The 24,193-nt window shown below is 42.3% G+C and overlaps 1 protein-coding gene across 1 annotated transcript in view; it reads right to left on the bottom strand.

The window, feature by feature from the left end:
• Positions 1 to 20,138, bottom strand: part of klhdc8a (kelch domain containing 8A) — a 37,745-nt gene extending 17,607 nt beyond the window's left edge. The window contains exons 1-4 of the mRNA XM_076744929.1: positions 19,861 to 20,138; positions 17,667 to 17,728; positions 3,353 to 3,785; positions 2,496 to 2,706 (exon numbers count right to left, since the gene is read on the bottom strand). Of these exons, the coding sequence (XP_076601044.1) occupies positions 2,496 to 2,706; positions 3,353 to 3,517 (376 nt within the window). The 5' untranslated portion in view covers positions 3,518 to 3,785; positions 17,667 to 17,728; positions 19,861 to 20,138. The remainder of the gene's footprint in view (positions 1 to 2,495; positions 2,707 to 3,352; positions 3,786 to 17,666; positions 17,729 to 19,860) is intronic.
• Positions 20,139 to 24,193: the final 4,055 nt, after the last annotated feature.

Genomic DNA, 24,193 nt, shown 5'->3' with positions numbered 1-24,193 from the left:
GGATACACGCTGGGTTCACACTGTGAGCAAACTGATTGCTGTGTCACTGTTTGAATGTAATCACAAGATTAAAGCTGCGCTCTAATTCCACACTAAATACTGACTCTTACTGGGTTTTGGTCATGTAATGCCTTTGTTCTCGTCAGATGGCTGTATGCAGACTAACACTGCTTGATTGTTTGTTTGTGCTGCTGAAGTGTATTACTGTTGTGCAATGTCATGTTTCAAGAACATCTTGATAAAAAGACTTAAACATGTTGCTTTGCTGTTAAGTTTTTTCACTGAATATTGGCAACAGCATGTTTCCAGATTTGCAGTTGGACATCATTTGGTGCACGTCCCGACAAGTGCATATTTAGACTTCTGTATATTCCACACTACGAGCTCTATTCTCACTGTCATAGACGGGTGGTAACAGCAGCTGGGCAGAACATTCTACATGTGGATGTGTTATCAGCTTTGGCTATTGCAGTACCTGTGAGGGACGACTAGCAGACAAATCTATTTTGCAGAGAGACTCTGGATGGGATGCACAGATAACTCATCTCAAAATAACTCAGTGCAAAGCCACTAAATCTAATGCGTACACTATGTGTTAAGACCCTATAGCAGGGGTCCTTCACTACATGTGTCCAAGATCTAGAATTTTTCCAAGCAGACACTGCAGGGGCAGAGTGTTTAGACCTAATTAGCCTATTATTGTTGAATATTTTTACTTTCTCACAAAATTAATGTTATTTCTATGAGCCTATATCAGGGTGAGTGGTCTCCTAAAAACATGGAAAATCCATATGTCAAGAGAAAATACTCTCAGACCTCAACCAAGGAGGCAGTCAGTGCTCAGTACAACACCCACAGTTCAACTACAAATGAATGAGTCCTTATCTCGACAGAAGCTCCTCTTCAGGAATTAAACAAAAATACTCAATGAGACTCAATATGTGGGTCCACAGTAGTGTCGGGCATATTAATCAGTATCAGTTAGAGTCATGTATAATTTTTATTGCTTGGGGTTAAAATTATTTGCTGAACTCATAATCTGATATATGTTCATTTGAAATAGCAAGTGTAATCTTCTAGTTGGTTAATTAATGGTTACAAGTAGCAACCAGAGTAAGGCTCACACAGGCACTTTGGGGTACCTTAGGGGTCCTTGGGGTCAGACACTGGAGGGTGCATGTGTTATTTCGTGCGACCTAAACAGCCTGCATAATGCAGTCACATCATGCTGTGCTTGTGTTTCTGTATTTCCACGTCAGCAAAAGTGGTCACACATATGTGACACATATATATAATGCATGTGTAAGAGTAACAGACTGTGTGAGTGATGCAAATAGGAGATCTGTACTGGTGTTTTGCAAGCTAAAAGAAACAGTATGTTTTGTGAAACAGTGCTCCAACTAGCAGTTTGGAAATGAGTAAATCAGTGGTGTAACTACCTGTAGCCTGCTAGAATACCAGCTGCGTGTATACTAAACATCTAACAGACAAGCTCAGTGATTCTGTGACAGCTCTGGAGTTACCTCCCGTAGTCTGGCCACTGCGCTGCTGTCGGCTCCAGGGAATGTCAGCCTGGAAGTTGAGGGACTTGATGGTGGATGAGTGAGAGGATGGTGCTTTAGAATAATCCGATTCTGTAGACCATGTAAACTATGAATCGTGGACTTTTTGGCTTGTTGCCAGGGGTTGTGCAGCTAATCAACGATCCCTCTCAGGCCCTAATGGGCCTCCTCCAGTGGTGAGTAACATTAGATGTGCTCTTTTTCTGAATTTATTAATATTCCGCGAGCCGGATGGAATGGGCAGGCAGCTGATGATCAGTGCACTACACAGATGTTATTGTACAGGGCGTAAACTGGTAACAGGCTGAGCTAATGCTCTGGATTGCTGCTGTTTCAGTACTTGTTGATAGTGTTTCCGTCCAACAGACTGCTTTCACTTTCATGCAGTCTCTGCTGAGTAACGTAATACATCTGCTGCTGCATTCATGAAATACATTTGGCATAATCAATAGCAAATTTCACGTTTCAGCTTGATATTTCTATGCACATCAAACTGGAATTGATTAAATGCGTAACTTAATGAAATGAGATACTATGACTGGATAGTGGACGCATTTCCTTATTCCAAGATGATTGAGCAAGTGTAGCTGCTCTGCTTTGTGTTTGGAGCTGTAGATAAAAAACAGCTTTTCTGAAAATGGATTATTTTCGGTGGTGAACTGTAATTTTACAGTTCACAGTTCTCGTGTTTAAGAGCAGTACCATTAAACTGATATGAGATTCAACCTACACAGCAAATTATTTTCAATCAGCCACACATTTTTTTTCTCATTATTGCCGACTTTGCATGCATCACCATACCACCCTGTAGTGACACTATATGTAGAAATATTAGTGAATGAGGACACAACTTATTCACTCTGGGTTTGGGCAGCATTTTAGCACTACTAACTCTTTTTTTCACAGTGTTGCAACTAACAATGTTGTGTGTACCTTTCACAGTGATGGATACACCCATCAAGGCCTCTCGCAGAGCGCTCCTCTTCCTCCATCTCCCCTCTTCTGTGTTGTACATCTCCACCACCTTCAGGGGGCTCTGGTCCTCCCCCACTCCTCCCACCACCAGGATTTGTTTTCCCAGCACTGCCACAGCTGCACCAGCACGAGGCGTTGGCATGGGCGGCAAGCTTATCCACCGGTCCCCCTGCAAACAGGGACAATCAGCTGCGTTCAGGCAGAGCAGTTGCTGATGCACAGGGCAGCTGTGGATATATCTGCATGTGTTTCAAGATTTATTTAAGTAATTTATAGTCAATGGCACAGAGCAGATGTTTCAATGAGGGAGAATACTTAAAGCCAATAAAAACACCAGAATCTGCGAAACTTCAACAGCAACATTTCAGCTGCAGCACAGCCACCAAAGTTTACTATGAGGTTGAACTTTTCCTGGTTTTAGTTGTGCTTTTTTTATTTGTGCGCCTCCTCAGTGCTGGGAGTTGCCTTACATGTACAGCTAGTTTATTTCCAATTTAAATCAACTGATTTGTGACAGTGTCTTCAGGGGGATTTAAATAATGCACAGTGGAAGTTGCAGCTACTGTACAGATAGTGCTTTGCTGTTGATTTGCCAAGAAATTATGAGCTTAATATTTCAGCTTCAGCTTGTATTCAGTGCACCGGGGAAATGCAACATTTCATGTACAAATTTGAACAAATGTGTGAATGTGTGTTTGTTCACATTTCTTTTTGCAATTTAATGGTTATGTGTGGCCAAATTATTGTAGATTTGACATCACTAATAACAGTTACTTAGTTAGTCAGTTACTGCCCACACTGCATTTGTTTGGTACCTCCGGGGAGTAGAGCTCCAGGGCCGGGCAGGGCCTCCCTGCAGCATCGCAGCCCCCCAGCATATACATCTGCCCCCCCACCTCAGACAGGGTGTGGTAGACGCGGCCGCTGGGCAGTCGTGCCAGGCTCTGCCAGTGAAACTCCTGGGCTGATGGTATTGCCATGGCTCACCAAGGCAGGGAGGGATGTGCGAGGAGGAGGAGGAGGAGGAGGAGGGCCAGAGTCAGGGAAGGTTTGGTGGAGGATTGATCAGGGGGAGCTGAGAAGATGGAGGTGTAGGAGAGCTGGGAGTCTGGAATCACGGCTCCAAGGTGAGGGGGAGGTTTGTTATTGGAGAGGTGAAATGGAGTTGAGTGGTGGGAGTGTCAGATCAGTTATAGGCCAGGCTGAACTCTCCTCTCCTGAGGATGCTCCGCTGCCTCACTCAGGGCCCTGCAGAAGATATGAAATGAAAATGGACTGAGCGGTGCAACACACAGCAGATGAGTATTAATACACAGTATTCTTCAGTGAAGAACAGTATGTGCATTTACTGTTGAGTTGCCATTTACAGTTACATTTACATTTAAAGTTACAAGATGCTAACACACAAAGAACGGGGTGTTTCGGAGTGTATTAGTCAGAGGAAGCATCTCATCAGCAGTGGTGCAAAGTGACTAAGTACATTTACTCAATAAAGACTTGAAGTACATGTACTTGTGTACTTCTATTTTATGCTACTTTAAAACTTCTACTGAACTCACAGGGGAATATTCTATTGTTTACTGCTCGATAATCATCTGACAGTAATGCTGCAGGGATTAGTCATTTAATCAATCAATCAATCCTTCTCTGTTTCATATTGTAGTAAATGAACTATCTTTGAGATTTGGACAATTTCTGTGACAAAACAAGCAATCTAAGGATTGCTCCTTGGACTCTGGGGAAAATGTGACGGTCATTCCTCATTATTTTCTGACATTTATAGACCAAATGATTAATCAGTTCAATGAGAAAGTAACTGGCAGCTTATTCAATAATGAAAACTGATTATGACTGGGTATAAAAACACATAATCGGCACACAAAATTACAGTTAAAATGTTTATTTTTATAGACGATACACACAACTATACGATTCTTTAAATCTTACTCTATGAGTTTGCACAAATTGATCCCCTGAGCAGAAAATGTTGTCTGTCCAAATGAGGAAGCCCCCTGTGACTGATAATGTTGAGGATTAAACTAACCAGCAGTCTGTAAAGTAGTTCAAACCAACTCCACCCTCACCAGCTACAGCAGTAAAACACTATATTGTAGATTGACAAGAAAGACGTGGAGAGCAAAGGACAAGACATGCAACCAGAGTCCAAAACCTGTATCGAATCGAATTACATGGTAAACATCCTAAACCTCTAGGCCACAGAGACAAGCACTGTAAAGGTCTGAATATTTCTTGCACAAAAACACATAGGCAGGCATACAAATGAGAGCACACTGTAAACACACTTAAGCTGATTTGCATAACAGATGCTTGCTTCCAGTTAAGCAATGCTCCTTTAATTAAACTCTGAGCTCAAATCATATAAATATCAATCTGCTGCATGTTAAGCACGAGAAGGCTATTTAAAGGAATACGCCCACTGCCTGAACCATCATGTTACTCACTCAAAGCGTTGGCTTCATTCATTCTGTGCTCTAAAATCTCCATCATCGTTATTGAAGTCCAATACAAATCAGTGGGGAAACTTTAGCTTTTTAAGTTTTTACATCTTGTGTTAACCCAACATGTAGGAGTTCACTTGTCAAGTTGCTCAAAGTTCATTTCTTCGGTCAGATTTGTTTAACCAGATATGTGTCTCATTAAAAGGAATCATCCAGCCTTGGAGCTGCTACGTCTCATCTCCTAATTTAAAGGATAATGCTAATTGCTTCGTGAACATACTGGATGGTTGATTATCACTGACAAGATCCAGTTTACCCACCTTTCCCTTTGACACTACATCACTTTGCCTGTGTGCAACTGGGAATCAAACCATGCTCATCTTCCACGCTCTGCTCAGATGAGCAGCAGGTTTCGTGTTTAAGCTTCTTTCCTTATCGTGGTGATGTTGGGCGCCGCTGTTGTTTTTTCCTGTGTCATGCCTCAGGAGCTTTCTGTTTCCTGTGTGTAACCCACTTCTCCTGCCTCCGCACGGTTTCCAGCGAGGAGCGGGGGAGGAAGTCTGTCATCGACGTGGGAGGAAGCATCAAGAATAAACCCACAATGCACTGCAAACCTAATTCTGACGATCACCTTAAACGCACCCTGTATCACAACTTTATGTGTCATACAGGGAGGAACAACACTAGTCATTACGGTCAAAGTCAGGTGTGTTTTGAGGAGGTCACAGGGGGAGATTTAAGTGCAAAGGTAACTGCTGTTAAATACCCAGCTGTGATTTAACACAGTATCTCAGCAGTTTATCCTTTAAAGCTTCACATCTCTTTTTAAAACGTGCAGCCCCCCGCACCCCAAACCTCCACCCCTCCTCCCTCCTCCCTCTCTCTGTCCGTTTCCCTCCATTTTACTGCCACGCTTTATCTACCTGCCATACCTTTGATCATCTCACAGACGAAAGAATAAAGGACAAAAGGGGAAGATAACGAGAGGACTGTCCTTCAAAATAAAATCTCCCCCATGTTAGTGTGCGGGTAGGTTACCATAGCAACAGTTAGGCTTTTCCCAAGAGGCACAGCTTTTGTTTTTTCATTTCTTTTGCACATGATTGCTTATCGCTTGGTTTGCTGTTAATAATGGCTTATGAAAAAGGATGAAAAACAAATAAAAGTGGTTGCTTTCCTATAGGCTGACCCTGGCAGGCGTGCACTTGCTAACGAGGCAGGGTAGTTCTCCCCCTGCCCGACTCACAGAGTGCATTAATTGAAATCTGTAACCGATTTGGTTCGCCACATCGTTTTTTTTTAATTAACTGCTTGAACAGCTTGAGATCAACAGTAAGCCCACCAGCATCATCTGAAGTCATTTACAATCAGCGTGGCTCCAACTTGAAACTTTTAATTAGGTGGCACAGTCACTCTCCCTCAGCTCCCTCCGTGTAGGGACCATCTCTCAATGTAAAGCCATAGAAAGCTTCCTCCATTAAATGAAGCATAATGAAGTGCATGTTAATTTCATACCGTGCATTATCATTGATTAGTGTCTTATCAACCTTCCATCCAAGTTTGAATGACAATAAACATCAGTTATGATAAACAGGTTGTTGTGGAGGAGGAACATCTGAACTCCGTCTGTTGGTTCTTCTGCTCATGAAATTTAGACACGTCAATATGCAAATAGTGAGACTGCAAAAGCTAACCTGAAGCCAAGGCACAAATCCAGCCAGTAATAACATTTGATACAACAAATTGGAATATTTGAGATGACTAAACTGGATCCAACTGCGCCGCCCTGTAAGTTAATCCCTTATTAATCAGACCTGGAAGGAGGAAATCCAGCGTTACTCGTCCCCGGGAAAGACTCACATTAGGGAATCAGAATGAATTAACTCTCACATTCATAGTCTCCTATTATTAATTTTTCATGATGTTGTGTTCAGATGTATCAAGAGTAACAATTTCCAAATAAATGTACTTCTGCTCAGAATTAATTTAATTACTTCTATTGAAAGACTGAGAGGGTAAAACAGCTTGTGGGTCCGTTTCAAATGCCACAAACTCGCCTGACTGGATGGATTTCAGTCATTGTTCATTGCAATGTGAGCCAATCAGAAGCAAGTTTAATTTTGTGATGCATTAGCAGGAGTTGAAGGGAGAGCCCCACCGAACCCCATGAATGGAGCAACTGATGCCAGGCAGTTTAATGCCCGACTTCAGCCTGAACTGTAACTGTAAGGTCCATTCAGACAGTGGCTGCTGTGGCTGCAACATAAAAGTTGTGTATGTTGAATAAGCGAGCTAGAACCCTGCTCCTACAGCTCCAGGTACCTCCTGTCCTACCAGCCAGTACACAACAGGCTGCTGCTATCCACCTCCAATAATCATACAATCTGCTCTATATAATTAATATAATGAGTTTTGCTGGGTAGTAGCATCAACATTTCAATAATCTTTCGACCGATGTTGCTTTCAGTACCAGATACCAGTAAAATCAGCTCCTGTATCGCCCCCTTGCCAAGTAAAAGCATCATAATACCTGAATGCAGCAGCAAAGAGCTGCACGTTGCAGCAGCCACCCTCCCTCTTCTCACCAGCGCCCACCTCAGTAATCGCTCACTAAAATTAACCTTCGTGTTAATACTGCATTACAACAAACTGTCATGATGGAGCCTTTGCAGCCATCTTGGCATCAATTTGTTGTCACTTCCACAATTCTCGCTGACAAATGACAGATACAGTATTGCATCTTTCAACAATTCCTCATGTCTCCGGCTTGATATTACAATTAGTCGACTGACAGGATGCTTTATCCCGTCTGGCTGCTCGTAGTTCAGTCAATATGATGTAAACATGGTGTAAGTTTGAGGTTCCCTAGAGCAAACATGACAACCGTCAGATTTAAACCACAATCATGACATACTGATAAATAATAGTGTTAAATATTAAAACAGGATTTCTGGAGATGTATCTCAGTGTGGGCAATCAATCCCATTTGAAACCTCCCTTGCGTCACTTGCAGCACAACAAGAACCTTGATAACCACAGTGCAGGTTGGTGGCCATGTTTACGGCTCAAAGCATGTGAGTGAGAGTGAAAACAGCATCAATCTTCACCGAGGTTCAGGGGACGACGCCTGCACTGTGGCAACATATCGCAATGACACATTTCCATCTAAGTGGCAGCTTGTTGTTTTCGATCTACGTTGGAAAATCACACCACCAGTTAGCATACATGCACACAACTAGGTCGTTACCACAGCAACCAATGCAGATTGTTAAAAGATGCCTGAAAGACCACGTCTGACGTGATCACGCACAACAGCGATGAAAGGCGCTTCTATACATTGGAATCAGAAAACAAGATGTGCCTGAACACATTCTGGGGTTTATCATTTCCTCAAACTGTGAGGAGGAACAATCAGTGGTGAACACGGCGCACAGCGCGGAGGTGTGATCAGTGCAACAGCAAAGAAAGCAAAGAAAGCCCTGTTCATGTTGGCATGGGCATGCAGACCACAAATACAGTATAACTGAAAGCCTGTGCTAGAAACTGGAGGTGTAGATTTTGAAACACTCAGAGGTTTACTGAAAGATGCATTGAGTTGCATTGTGGGAAATGTTGGATCCAGCATTTTGGAGACTAAAAGTCAGGATATCTTGGACCCCGCTGATTCAATTTGGACCCTTCTTTTTGCAATCTGTCCCCTGTGAATCCCGCTAACTTCATGAATGTGAAATACCAACACGCTGGAGTACAATATAAATGAGGAGTATTTAAATACAAAATGATGTCGAAGAGAAAACCCAACACACAGCACATGAAAAGCTTTGGGATTTTGGAGAGGTCTGTCAGTGCCCTACTGCCAACAAAATCCACAAGGCTGCTGTCTGCACTTCTGTTTGCGATAAGAGGTGGTCTGAGTATGTGGAAACCCAATCTGATGCCAACACTGCACTGCTCCTGTGTCTGATCTCCATGTTTGTTTCAGCTTGTTTTTACAGGATATTCTGCCTAATCTTTCAAATGGGTACACAAAAAAAACTGTATTGATGGACATCGCAATATACTGAGGTTTGAAATTAAGGATGAAAAGGCTTCCGGCTACCGCTTTGAACAGCACATTATAGCATGAAATGCAGCAGCAATCTTTAACCTGCTGCACCGTTTAAATTTTTTAAAAACTACCTCCTTCCCTGAGCCTTTAATCCTCCTTTAAGTGTGTATTACAGGTTGTTTTCAGTGCAGTAACCATTTTTCATTATTTAGAGGTCAGATAAAACGGCTGCTGTGCTTTCCTCTGGTCCACAGCTGATCCTCTCTGTACTCTCTCTCTCTATGGGCGCAGGCAGTTCAGCAAGGGATCATTTATTGACTTGTATTTAATTAGTCTGCAGTATTCAAATAGCGCATCTGTGCTGCAGTCTGTAGCTGACCTCAGTACACGGACAAAGTTGCCAAAATTTATTAGTGCGTGCATGCATGCGTGCAAATGTGTGTCCGCTTATCTGGATGTGCGTGCGTGTGTGGAAGTGTATAAAAATGCCGATGAAGGTGTCTGAGCTTTATCAGATTAACAGCTTTTCACACTGGCCCGGTTTTAACAATGCTGAATCCGTCCCCCACAGCTCCAATAGCAGTTCCACCTCCATGGTCTGATACAATCAGGACTGTTTTGGCTCAAACAAGCCTTATCTGGTTAAGTTCAGCACAGGCCAGCTACTTCATGGTGACAACCTGCTTTTGATACAGATCCATTTAACGAGAAAAAGTCTTGGCCAAGTAAAGACAGACAGAGGAGCGTGAGGACGCAGCAGTTCTTGGGTATTACTGCAGGCCTCTGAATAAATGATGGGAGACATTCTCATATAAATAAATGTGTTTCTTTACTTTCTTCTTTGCACTGATGCAATTGAGGTTCAATCCGTTTCAGTACACTGCCGAGGTAACAAAAAAGAGAAAAGTAAACCATACAGGAAATACAACTAGCAGCTACTCGTGTGTTAGATATGAGAGCAGGTACTTCTATTTATTTAGTCTGACAATAAATACCGACAAACAATAAATAAAGATTTCATCTGAAGCTCAGCAGCTTGGTAATTACAGCTTGTCAACACAGCCTTCATGAGCCGCGGTCAAATTTCACACTCCTTCAAAAGCAACCACAATGAAGCGTTAACAGTTGCTTTTAAGTCAGTTGCCAGGAAATACAGACATTTCTATACATTCACAAGAGAATTTCACACTTCAGAGACACGAGCTTCTCCGGCAAAAATAGACCAGGTGCGTAGAGACAGTGGAGTGGGAAAGAGTCTCACGTGTGATGCTTGTGGACAAACACACACACTCACACACAGACACACACAATGGCTACAATGGCAGCAGATTGTTTCCAGCAGCCATGATAGAGCCGGAACGTGACACTGAAGGATGCTGTGTACTCTGGTCATTACTCTTCTGCAGACGTCTTCCCCACCACGGTGCTTATAATTGCTGATATCCATAAATCTCTGTGATGTTAATAAAAAGAAATCAAATTTTCAAGGAACTCTGGTTTGAGACCTCTTCTATCTCTGCAGGTTTTTCAAACAAAATATGTGTCTGCATGTCTTTATGGAAATGTGATGATAATGTAACGTGTCAGTCTCACGTATAATTCGAGCCACTTGTATGTAAAAACAGCAGTCTTACTCGGTTGGTTCTAGGAGGCTGCAACAGCCAGTGCAGCCTACACACCACTCGTGTAATAGATCCACCATTCCACCAGAGGATGGCGTGTCAGTGTGACGGTTTGTGTTGCCTATGTGCGTGTATGACGTGTATGACGGTGCAGTACCAGCAGGGGGGGATAATGGCTGTAATGGACAAATTTAGTTTGTATAAAAGGTAAAAAAGCCCTAGGTGTTGAGTTTGGGGTAGAGGTGTGGACCACACACACACGACCTTCACACAGGAGACGTGAAACCAATTCTGATGGTTTTGAAGAAGTAGTTATTATTATTAAGTGAAACTATGATCTTTTCCTGAACCTAACCAAGTAATTTTGGTGCCTAAACCAAACCAAAATGATTGTCAGCTAGCTTTAGTTTGAAAGACTAACAAAATGTCAGCAAGCTTTATTTTGAAAGTGTAATCAAATGTTGCATATTTATTATCCATAACTTGAGCACAGAATAAGAATGCGTTTTCACATCACTGCGATGTAAGACGTGACACAGACACGGTGGACCGGCGTGGACCGGTGGGCAAATTACAAGGCATGATACCAGGTTACAGCGGCACCCGGTTAAACATGCACACAGAGAGATTAAATGCATCCTATTCCCTGTAGAGTTCTATTCAGCCGTCATCTTCTTAGCAAAAAATGTCAGATCAGTTCATAAAAAAGATTTTTCTTCTGCAGTGCTGGGACAAAAACGTAAAAAATAACACTCTCGTTCAGCCACAGTGATAATGAGACCAGCTTTCTCCCTCCTTATATTTTCAATTTTTAATCAAGTCAGCTGAATGGATGAATGAATGAATATCAGCCAAGACAATTCACATGCAGAACATGAGCAAATGGTAATTAAACCAGAGTCCAAACTTGACATCTTGTTATTCTACGCGGCTTCACTGTCTGACATTATAAAGTAAGCAGCAGAATTCTCGGCCTAATAAGTGATGAAACTGATAAGAAGATGTATGAGAGGATTCACCATGAAAAGAAGTGGGTGCCTTGTGGCCACGATGGTCATGAATTAAGGCTTGAAGGCAAAATAATTTTTCAAATCAATCATTGATGCAGCCTGTGAAAACGCTCTTTCTCCATCATATAATTACTTTCCACTGTTTCCACAACGCTTTTGAACATTTGCAGTACAGGCTAGAAGAGGCCAGCAGTGTCAGGTATCGCATGTCATTCAAGTGCAGCCCTTCAGCCAGGCCATAAAAGCTTCTCCAAAGTACTATTCTAAACATGTGCTCCTTTTCCTGGCAGTGAGGGCAACTGTGGATGAATAGATAAAGTAAAGAAACCTAAAGAAGCTCTAAGTTTATCTGAAGAAAATGTAAAGAAAAAGAAGTAGGCCTGCTGCCCACACAGTCTCATTGACAGGTGATGTCTGGAAAGGAACACTCGAGCAAAGAGAGCTGAACACTAAAGATGGAGCCAAAGCTAAAGGGACTTTTAGTTTACTTTTGGATAGGATTTGCAGGACAGCAGACCTCGTTTTCTCTGCTTTGCTTCAGACCAACAACGTATACTCTGCATGACACTTTCACAGCCTCTTTGCTATAATACCTCAGGGCACCACAGCTCCTCTTCACCATGTGAACATACAGCACATCCCAGTGTGAATACATTCAGCCTCCCTGGCTGACAGATCCACAGCTCAGCTCCTCTCAGCCAACTGAATCACCACCTTGCAGCTGCAGATATCGTGCCGCAGGTCAGCTCCAAGATTGGATGAAGCTCTGTTTTACCTGGCTGCCCAGCTCCAACTGATCTAATGGCCCGGACAGGATTAGGTGAATGTGCTGCCTTAACAGAGCTTGGCAGAAAGCTAAAGTCGGTTTGTGGGCTGCAGAGAGTTGCTCAACCAAGACTGTCCTCTGAGCCTGAGCTGACCTCAGGATCAATAGGCCGGAGGGAGAGACGGCATCCCTCAGCTTCCAGAGAGCAAATGGAGCCAATGGCTGCTCTCTCTGTTAATCTTATCTCTACTGTACACATAAACATACTGTGAGCTACTGTAATAAATCACCCGCAGCAGACAGAGACTCTATGGTGAGAAGTAACAATGCAGCATAATACTGTTGCCACAACCCACATCAGGAAAATTATCTGCTGCTGTCACCACAGCGTCTTTTAGCTCCGCTGCCACGGCTGGCCACCTCGCTGTGAATGTTGTCATTTACATATTTTACACAAGATTGAAACAGCAAAATGCTCCAGCCCAGCTGTTCCCGTGTCCCTATCGGTACTGATGAAGTGAATTAGCAGGCTGAATCTGGCTCCAGGTCTTATAATGAGAGAGCTGAGACTAAATCAGTTGTGGCTGATTGTTGGCCGAGGCTGTCATGGAGCAGTTGGTGTTTCTCTTATCTGCCTTTAAACGGCAAACAACTCACTCTGCCCCCCCCCCTCCTCCTGGCTTCAAGTGACTGTCCTCTTCATTTGTGTGTGTATGCGCATGTGTCTCTGTTCAGCTGACAGATGCTGTAAAATTGAGCACACTGTCACCGTAGCAACTCAAGAGTGCCGTCATGTTTAAGAGGAAAGAATATAGCACCTGTTTCTTTCTCCTTCTTGGGTTTTTATGTCGCTGTTTTGGCTGAGCACATGAAGGCACTGACCATCTTTCAGCCAAATAAAAGTTCCATTGGGAAACACATAAAAGGATAAGAATGTGATGGAGGGAAAACGCACCTAATCTAAGATTACCTGCCAATTTATGTAAAATAAATTTATAGTCAAAAGCATGGTACGTCAGTGTACGTCAGGACTTGATCTTTTAAAGCTGCATTAATAGAGGTTTCCACGTTATTTTTACATGTTCACACCTGCCATCCATAAGGGTCACATCCTAATTAACCCTTGCTGTTTTCCTTCCCTTTATTGAGTAGCTTATGGCATAGTCACATGTCTCTAGCTAGGCGTACCATATCATATACCAAGCCATATCATAATGATATCGACAGCACAGAGAAAATATCTTTCCCTTTCATACAAATGTTCGAGGAACGTGCTCCACAGATATAAAAACTATGTTGACAGCATTTTATTCTTTATGCATTTATGCTTTGCATCATGTACGTTTCACTGGTTTTCATTATTTCCACTTTGGATCATGTTTTGGCACTTAAGTTCCCATCATGCTATGGGTGATGTAATACACGAAGCGTAATGTAAGCATCTTACCCTGGTTTCAAAATCCTGAATATGAAACCTGGAGAGCTGCAATAGAATCCAGGATGCTGTTGCATGTGAACACCTCGTCAAGGTTTCTGAACGTTATTTGTTGGTACTGAACATAGAAGCTGAGATGGTGGGGAGTCACACCTGAGGACAGGTGATCAGAAACCTGGAAAACTATTATCATGTATACATGAATAGCCTGGTGTCTTATGGTCCATATAAACATCATTGGCTGAATATGATCTAAATCAGGATGTGGCTTAAATCCTGGATTCTAGTGCTCATGTTAACGTACTCTCTTATGTTTCCTGGCCAGCATTCACGTTTACAATATCATGCGTTTTCAATTTTTATTAAATAATACATTTCGTCCATATGTGATATAAAAAATGGAAAGTGGCACTTGAGCATGCAACACATTGGTCAGACACAGGATTTGTATTTATTTGGTTATCTGAACGGGAAGAGGATAGTACCTACCAAATTTAAGTCCAATATCCAGTCTCTTTTAGTTCTGTTTTCGGTCTCTACCAACTACTGATTGACATATCTGGCTCTTGTGTCTGGCACCATGTTCACTAGCTAGTTGCTAAATGTCTGCAACTAGCTAGTCTAGTCTAGAGCTTTGTGTCTGCAAACAGCAGCTACTAAGGCCAAAGACAATGCTGTGAGAGCCGTGAGAGTGAACCAAAACAACAAGGTTTCAATCAGACACCTAAAAAATGAGCTGATAATCACATCCCATGCAACACCTCAGGGTATCACTAGAGTGGTGAAACGACATGATACTGAATGAACACCGGAAACAAACAACATCAGCGATCTGTGTGTCTGTGTGTGTGTGTGTGTGTGTGTGTGTATTGTAACTTGCAATATCCTAACATTATAAGAAGGTGCAGCCGGCAAATATCGGGAAAAAGACCACACGAGCTACAACAGACTTGCTTCAGAGAGCACAGATGATGGCACATTAGGAACATTAACAGACGCGACAATATAAGAGCAATCAATATCATAGTTCAAAAGGGCAAATGTCAAAGTTTTTATGATGCTAGGTGCAACAAAACTGCAAAGCTGATACTAAATGACTCGCGTTTGTCACATGACAGCAAGTGGAATTTTAAACTGAATAATAAGTGAAATAGCCTCTCTTGGTGTTTTAATCAGCAAGAGAGGAATAACAGAAAACCTGCATTTATTTAATCAACTTTCCTGGCACGGAGGATGGATTATGCATCACAGCCAGGCACTGGGAAGAGAGTTACTGTTGTAACATTAGGTAAGACACAAAGATTTGTTTTCACAACTTGTAAATTAACCTTAACTTGTTAATAGAGATCAGCTGTGAAATCAGCACCGGTCTGCGTCTCCCGGCCAGGTTCAGGTCCGACATGTTTCAGTTCTGCATGGTCCATGTCCCGGCTTTCAAATAGTTTGGGCCAGTTTGGTTTCGGGATTTTTTTTTGACCCGTGCAGACCCCTAGCATAGATGCACAAACGTCTTTATGGGTTTTCATGTGAGAGTTGGAACCAGTTGAAGCTGTAGAGAAGCTGATCAGAAGACAATGCTGCATTTTGCATGTTGCTGTGCCAGGAGCCATGGAGACGAGACGGAAATAGATACAGGCGCTTAGGAAAAGGAAAACATTAGCAGAGCTGAGAAAACTGAGCTTGATGTATGCATGGACATGACGTGCCTGCACCGAGGAACATGCTTGGTTACATAAGGACAATGTATATTCAGTTTCCAGCGCACAGCATTGTGTCCCTGAAGCACAGCTCCCTCCCTGGCTCAACCATTCCTATATTCAAGGAATAGTGGTTCTGCTCCCTTTCACTGACTGCTGTGTAGGAGTCAAATTAGAGTGAGCTGATCCAGTGTGGCAGCGCTGTGAAGGCTTGAGTGGAGAAAAGAGCAGAGGAGGAAGAAGCGTAAGGGAAGGCAGGAAAGATGGAGGAGAGGCCGAAAGAGGAGGGGGAGTTACAGTGAGGAGTGGGAGAAGTGGGCTAAGTTAATGGATGAAGAATATTACATGGAGGGGATAATGAGAGGGAGGGATGGCTTAATGAGTGGGGTGATAGAGACTGGGTACCAAAGCTAACGGGTTATATGGAGCACAAGCTCTATTACAGGAGGGAGTTGGGGACATCATAATCCCTGTGGCCTTATAAGTAATTACTATGTGATAGAGAGAGAGAATGGTAAGACCTATCTAGTGTCAGCAGAATTGGAATGAACTCCCTAACGGTTCTCTCACTGCACCATGCTTTTATGTGTGAGTGTGTATGTGTGTCTGTGGGGGTGTGTGTGTTAGCCATGCTTCTACCCTTTTAAGATTTGAGTGCTTGACTTTCAGAGTGAGAGCGTTTGTGCATAATGAGGGCGTTAGTTCACGGTTAGGAGTTGTGTTTATAGAAAGCATAAAGTATGTGTTTACCTCCTCTGTTTGTGGATCATAAGACAGCAGGAGGTCTGGACAGTGTATTCTGCAAGCTGGCTGGCTTTCATCCACCTGCTCAACACGGTAACCAGGCTGCTCGCCTTCAGTCTGGTAAACATTAACATAAACACTGGCATTATGTGCCCCTGTAGATCACCAGCTCCAGCACTGCATGCTAACACTTTTGCATGCGGTGTGTTGAGTCGACGCAGGCCACTAGGACTATCCAGGCTAAGTTGACCGACCTGAAGCAATTAAAGTTTGTTATTGTTTTTGTTATTAGCTATAGCTGATAGAGCGACCTAATTTTGGAACTGCTGAGCCAACAAGAATTCATAAGCCATGCATTGATCTTTAGCTGCACACAGTCTGCAAACACTCACTTCAGCTCTCTGTACAAACAAGGAAACTAGTCTCTGCTTGAAAAAACAAAAAACAAAAAACAAAAACATTATATCTCTATCAGTATAATCTCTCATCCAAAGCTACAAAGTTCAAGTTCAGGTTCATGTTTATTGCGAACTCCATAGGAACAGCCAAAGGTTCACGCATTGAAATTCATGTACTCGTCCAAAAATATCAACTCTTAGAGTTGCTGCAAGTTTTATCGAATGCTAGTGGCTACTTTACCAATATCACTAATGCATGCTTCACTGTGAGCACAGACTCTTAAACTATCACCTAGGATAGTAATAATAGGTATAGCATAGTGCATGTTTTTGGTTTAGTTTAGTCTCATAAGCTGTGTCCCAGTTGCGTAGTTGGGTATATACCAATAATATAACGCTTACACTTTCTACTAATGTAAGCAGTGCACTTTGGTCAGTAAATATAGAATAAATAGATGTATTCATTCAGTCATGTATTGCTTTGTACTAAAAAGAAATGTTAGAAAGCCTGTGGCACCAGTTGTCAATCAAACTGTGACTTCGAAGCACTGCTGCCAATTCAGAATTTGAAAATGTCACTCACCTTGTCAGGAAGAGATGGCCCATCGTCCCAACAGCACATGACTGACAGACATACATTATATCAGTTTTTAACTTCGTCCCAACTTTGACTGGAAGTAGCTCCAGCCGGATTATCTTAAGAGCCAATTAGCAGACTGACATTACTGAGACCGCCATCGAACCACATTAATCTATCATAACTGCTGCACAATATGAATATAGCAATTGACTGAAATGGTATTTGAGAGTTGAAGGAAGGAAGTAATCAATGCCTGCTGAAGCAAGAAAGAATGTGCACGGGAAATATCGATGAGAAGGGGGAGTGGAGAGGAAAGTGTGGGGAAAGGTCAGGAGGTGAGGCTAGAGGAAAATCAATGACACTACTGTACCTTCAGGTTGGAATCCCAGGCAGGAAAACTTGGATAATTTCCCAGCACTACAAGTCAGGTACCTGTGAAGTCAAGAGGACGGCACCGTAAACTGTACAGAACGGAGGATTATCAGCCAACACTGCAGCACTGCAGAGCTTTTCAGCCTCGTTTAGTGCAGTCTTTTAGTTTCCTGGCCTGGAAATGTACTGTATGTTTATCTCACTGCTCTCAACAAAGACAAGTTATCTAACTTGAATTCTTTTTTCAATTCAAAGCACAGAATTTCAATCTGTCGAGTGAAGCTGCTGTCCAACGTTAACTTCTTGCACAGCTGCTGCTGTTGAGAAATGATCTTTGTAGAAAAACATGTTTCTATTTCTCATATCAAAAGCGTTGTTTTGGTATTGTGTCAAAACTCAGATATCAGGTTGGCACAAAAATCAAACAAATTCAAATGATCCCCAGCCCCACCGTCAACTCCATGAAAGCTAATGTTGGTGTCTTTCAAGAGTCTGTGTAAGTAGGACTTTATTTGCAATATTGTTAGCCATAATAACGCCTGTTTGTCTGTCATCTTGTTTTGGATTTCATCTGCTGCCTAGTGACTAAAAATGGATTCATGCAGCTTTAAAATAGAAAACTTAGCTGCTCAAATTATGCATTAAATAACTGGTACAGAATTACCTAGCTAACTTTACCAATTATTTTTTTAAGTGCTTTCCAAAGGCAACTGGACCTGCTTGTGGTTCTGCAAGACTTTTCGCCTGTCATCCAACAAGCTTCTTCAGTTTCAAATATCATTGACATAATAGTACAGCTGAAACAATAGTTTGCATTAAGCAAAGTTGCGGTCTGCATGAGCACCGCTGGAGTACAAAGGTCTGCCTTATATTGTTATGCAATTTTAAGTGAAGTTGATAATTTCCAACTTTGGAGCAAAGTGTGAAAGTAGAGGAGAGTGACAGTCTCCCTCAGGGAGAAAGGAAGAGAATGTCATTCTTCCTCCTTTACGTCTGTGCCTAGACGGACTGAAGACAGACAAGTGTGGTGAATATTGAGTAAGTGACCTTTCAGATAAGGCCTGGATGGTCTTTATATTCACTGTCTCTACTGTCATGAGGGCTGTAATAATAGATCCATCATCATCAATCATCATTTCGTGGGCTGGAGAAGGACTTTAAAATCTTATTGAGCAGCGGATTATAAACAATCCAGTAATATTAAAGCAGGGACTTGAGCTCAGTTGGCATTTTATGAGGCAGACACAGCTAAAACTAATGCAATCTAATGCTACAGTCCTGCAGTAAATCCTGACTAAATGCAAATTCTAACGTCCAGTTTTTGTTCAGGCTGTTTTAGAGGTGTTGTTTCAACTTTATGGAAGCAGAAATTCATCTTAAAAAGTGTCTTTAATATTTCTCCCACACATTTTTTTATCAATAGGAATAAATACTGGAAAGCAGTTCCATCAGAGACCAAACATTATGAAGTATGTATTTATAGAATTTATTAGTTTTAGCTTAGTGAGCCTAATAAATGCATAAAAGCATATTGCATGGTGGCTCTGCAGTAACCACACAGCACTATGTTTCATTTTTCCAGTGCAGTCTGTTCCTACATCTACATCCCTGCCTTTCTGTGCTGCTCTTTGCTGTGTGTCACTCACTGGCACTTTGTGGTCACTAATATTTCTGAGCTGTTTATCTCCATCACTCTAAATGTTTTTAATTGCCACACATCCCTGCTCTTCACTGTGGGAAAGAACCGTTCAGACAGTATGTTGTTGTTTATCTTAACATTTATAATGGAGGCATTTAGGCGGCCAATTATCACAGTGTCACACACAAAGCCAATTACAGGAGCAACGTTCACATTATATGACATCTCTACTGAAGTGGCTGGCTTCAGAAAGGCTTAGGGTAATAAATTACTGCACATTAATTAAAACCACAGCTCGCATTAAGGCAAAAGAAAGTGTCACCTTCTTAAAAACTGTTTTAATATTAGCCCACAATAATCCTGTCGCGCCACTCGCTTAACAGCAGAAAACAGTAACTTCTTCGAGGTTTCCTGCAGCGACGTGTAACGAGTAACGAAGTACTGCCAGCTGAAGTACGAGCATCACTTTTCAACTGAGCCAGGAGTCACGTAAACGCGCCTCTCAGGAAAAGCGATTCCATTTCCATTCATTTCCCCATCTCCAGCTACTTACTTTTTCCGTTTCCGTCGCCGCGCTCTCGGTGTGTGCGGCTTCTCCTTCTCTCCTCCTCTCCTCTTCCTGGAAACGAGATGGAGAGAGGAGTCGGATCCAGGCGGAGGAAGATGGGAGGCGAGGCGCGCCGCTAATCGCTGCCGCCGCACCGGGAGCGCACAGCGGAGGAGCGGCGGCCAACACGACACGGCTCCGCTTACCCGGTGTGATATATCGCCATTATGTGGGTCAGAGATGAAGTATTCATCTCCAGCTTTCAGCGCACAAGTTCAAATTCTTCCCGGCGATGGTACAATCCGGAGAGAGAGGGAGAGAGCCGGAGTGTTGTGATAACCTATATTTGGTAAAGGGGAGCCCACTGACACAATTTCACCTATTTGAATTGAAAGAGATGTGTTATGAAGTGGGTGTTTGCAGGTCTTTCTGTTGATTTGAGGTTACCGCAGAAATGTTTTGTGTTTGTAATAAATCCAAAGGCTTATCAGGAGTTGATTACATGATTTTTATTAGCAAAGTGGGAGGCTCTCTATGGTCAGATAATCCTCTATTTTTACTGTAATTCAATACACACCTAACCAGTTACTGTGGTGCCTAGGCCACACAGAGGCACACGCAGATATACAGAAGGGGTCGATCTGTCCATTAGGCTATAAGACTTTATGATTTAATGATTTTTTTTATTATTATCATCATTACAGCTGCTGGTCGTTGACAGCAGTATGTCAATAAACCTTTTTCATGGCAGGCATTTTGACATGTCAAAGCAGGCAAAGAACAAGTGAGATAAATGACATTAATGAAGGCTGCATTCCATGTAGGCGAGCCAGGTCCAGGGTTCGGTGCTGTAGCCCACATGCTGTCATCCTGGAACACTTGATGGGACTGAGCCACTGTTAATGTCCAGCTGTGGTTTCCCTGCTATGTTGATTCAAAATGTCTGCTGTGAAAAAGGTTTATTATTGCCCCCATGTGCACACTTATGTCCCTGCTACGACTTTTTATACATGCTCATGAAAATGATATGTAACATAAAAGTGGTTACTCATATCCCTGTATGATTTGTACACAGGACAGTGAGAGTGAGCATCAGCCCTCTACTGTACGTCCCTTTATAGTCAGCCTGCAGACTCCTCTCAGCGTCAGGTCCGGTCTGAGCAGTGGCTTTATTTGATATGTGGACACTCACTGGACATTAGTGTGAAAGACTTTTAAACTGATTTCAACATTCAACAATTCTTCTTCCTCTTGGTGTCCCCCCAAGCTGGTGGTGTGTGTATGCCATGTATTCCTATCAATACAGACACAGTGCTGCTGTTGGAACAGATGGGGGTTATTTACCTAATGCAGCCCACACATTTTTTTTTTTTCCTGTTTTTCTCTCTTGGCTTCTGGTTGCTGTTGCTTGCTATAGAAATTGCAATAATTCAATGTCTCAAAGTTGGGAACATGTGTCCACATTTTGAGGAGGTCATATGGCTGGACACCACTACATCCATGTCAAAGATGATCTTGTATTGCAGGAGCTTTCTCTCTCTCTCTCTCTCTCTCTCTCTCTCTCTCTGTATGTACATATATGTGTATATATGTATGTACGTAGAGCCAATATATTTTCATGCAACACTCTTTGTTGATAAAATAGGGTTTTATCAAGAGTTAATATACAACATTATTAGTAAATGTACAAAGAAAACACATTTCATTCCAAACTTTACAAGTTGTGCCGTGTTCAGTTGTAAACTGCCTCTGTGTATCAAATTACTCTTGCCTTCAAAGTCACAATGAAGTAGCTAAATATGTTGTCAATGCTGAGTTAAAGCCAGAATCTGGCATCTGCTGACATCTATTGTGGCATATAAAATACAATGTTGTGGATATGTGTCATTTTTCAGGAAAAAAACAAAAGGAACCGCATGTCAAATTTGTAAGGACTAGAGACTAGAGATAAAACCCAAACTGCAGTGACTGCACCCAGCTAGTGATGCTCCAACACATCAGTGATTGAGGTTGCCACACCACACAAACAAGGCAGCAACTAAATCTATGGAGTAATAGAGTAAATACACACCAGATAAACAGTCCTGCTAAGAGGTAACTAGCCTAGCTTGACAGAGTAGCAGTGACTTGAGTCTATGAATCTTGTGGAATTTACATAGTTTGAGTAGCAGCTACCTTGAAATCCCATATTTAAATGTATTCAATCAAGGATGAATTTATTAAAGTATCTTTTTAGTTCAAATGGACAAGACAGCAGAAGAAGAAATGATAATGTATTGTTTTTGTCGATACTGTGTTTCCCTTTGACTTTTAGATGCTTCGCTATTGAAATGTCTATTTAGGTTTCAAGCCCCTTACCATGATTAATTATCAGCGTAAAAAGTTAAGATTTTACAGTTTATATCCAGTCTGTTACACAGTTTGGCTTCGAGCTCTCAAATCTTCAAACCTTCTTTCTCTCAACTTCATTGATTCTGCAATTACTGCTGCTCTCTGCCTTTGTAAGAAATTAATGGCCACCATCAACCCCATACGCACCATTCCAAGTCCTGAATCTACACTGTGTCAATTAGGCTGTGTGATTTAGCCTGATAGACACTCCAGCTTTTGTGTTACTGTCATTGCCTCTAGAAAATTATGCACCCCTTATTTTCTCTGCCCGGGTCATTTCTTTTTTTTTTTTTTTTGCCTCCTGTCTGTGCTTCCATATCCCCTGCCCCTCCTGCTATTTTTTTTAAAAGCCAGACAGAGGGACTGTGGCCCAGAAATCCTGCTCTGAAGATGGGTACCAACTCGCTGTCAGCACTGCTGTCTGCCCTCGTGGGACCTAGCCTGATTACAGCACCATCATTCTCTCTCTTTTAGTTCTGGGCACACACACACACACACACACACACACACACACACACACGCGCGCACACACACACACACACACACACACAGTTGTGGCACTGCTCTCGGTGCACATCTGTACTTTGCAGCTCATTGAATATGCCTTTTCAACTGCATTATTATTTTCTAAGAGCCTTGAATGTGTGTGGCCTCCTGTCATTGTATTTTCAGGCGCTCTGAAGTCTCAGAGTCTGAGACAAAGATGACTGTGATATTGTTGCCGATGACAGCTGGCCAGTCAGATAATTGGCTTGTCGACATGTCACTCTCTATCGCGGATGTTTCCATTGGAGCAGAACACTGGTCTGAGGAAAAGGAATCCACTGTTACATCTATAATTCAGCTGAGACCCAAACTGTCTACTGCCAGCAGTTTTTACTTGGCAAAACTTACAGCTTATAGTACTTGGCACAGGTGGAGGAGGTTTGTTCCTGAAGGATTTTTTTTTCATACCAGGTCTACAGGAGCAGTAATTGGGCAATGGGTCTTTTTTTTTTTTGTGCAAACCAATTGCTAAACCATACTCAGATTGATATTCACAGTTTTCGAGAAAATACTCTGTTGGTCAACTTACATGTTAAATGATCCATCTGTCCCTGGCAGATCAATTGGTTCCAGTGCTGTCGCTGAAGCAAACACTAGACTGAGGCAGTCTGCTCCAGAAGAACTGTCAACATCGGCATTTCCACTCCCATCTGCAGGTAACCTCTGTTACTGGATCAGACTTGTTGCAGTGTTTCTACTGCTGTCCTTGGCCTAGTGCTTCGGTGGTCGCTTGTAATAATGGCAGCTGTTGGAATTGGGAATCTTTTTTTTGCAATTGTCTGATTCAGATGCATTTAAAATGTTGCAAAAAACCAAAACAATACCACACATCATGGAAAAGCAGGGCTACAGTGTATTTTTATACAGTCTCAGTGTAGCCAGGTCATATAGCCAACTGTCTCGTATAAATAATACAGCAGATGAGCAAGTGACCATACAGTCCATACACTGTGCACTTCCAACAGATATTTATAGGCTTGCTAGCACTTTCCCACCCACAGAAGAAGCAGTTTGACAGATAAATTCCATTAGTCTTTGCACACAGATACACATGGGGCACAGTCACCAGTTATAATGAAAACTAGATCAACCCTATCAAAACACAAGAGTGGTGATAATGGAGGATTCTGCAAGACCCCCGATAACGTTCTTCAAACTCTTGCTTTTAATGATGTCTGTGTGTGACAGCGACAGTATGGTTACGTTTTGTTGACCGTCTCTAATAAAACCTAGAAAGTGAATCAGCATGTTTCCCAAAATGTTGTACTATTCCTTTAAGGCAATTTTTAGCATTAAAACCATGCAATGACGTTTTAGATAAGTGTTCTGTCAGTTTTGTGTCAACAGTTTTGGTGTGTGTGACGTGTTTGGCCCTTTTATGCTCCCATACACAAAGCCAGGT

Source organism: Chaetodon auriga, chromosome 2, assembly GCF_051107435.1.
Source record: "Chaetodon auriga isolate fChaAug3 chromosome 2, fChaAug3.hap1, whole genome shotgun sequence".
Classification (NCBI taxonomy): domain Eukaryota; kingdom Metazoa; phylum Chordata; class Actinopteri; order Chaetodontiformes; family Chaetodontidae; genus Chaetodon; species Chaetodon auriga.
This window is presented reverse-complemented; position numbering and strand designations above follow the sequence as displayed.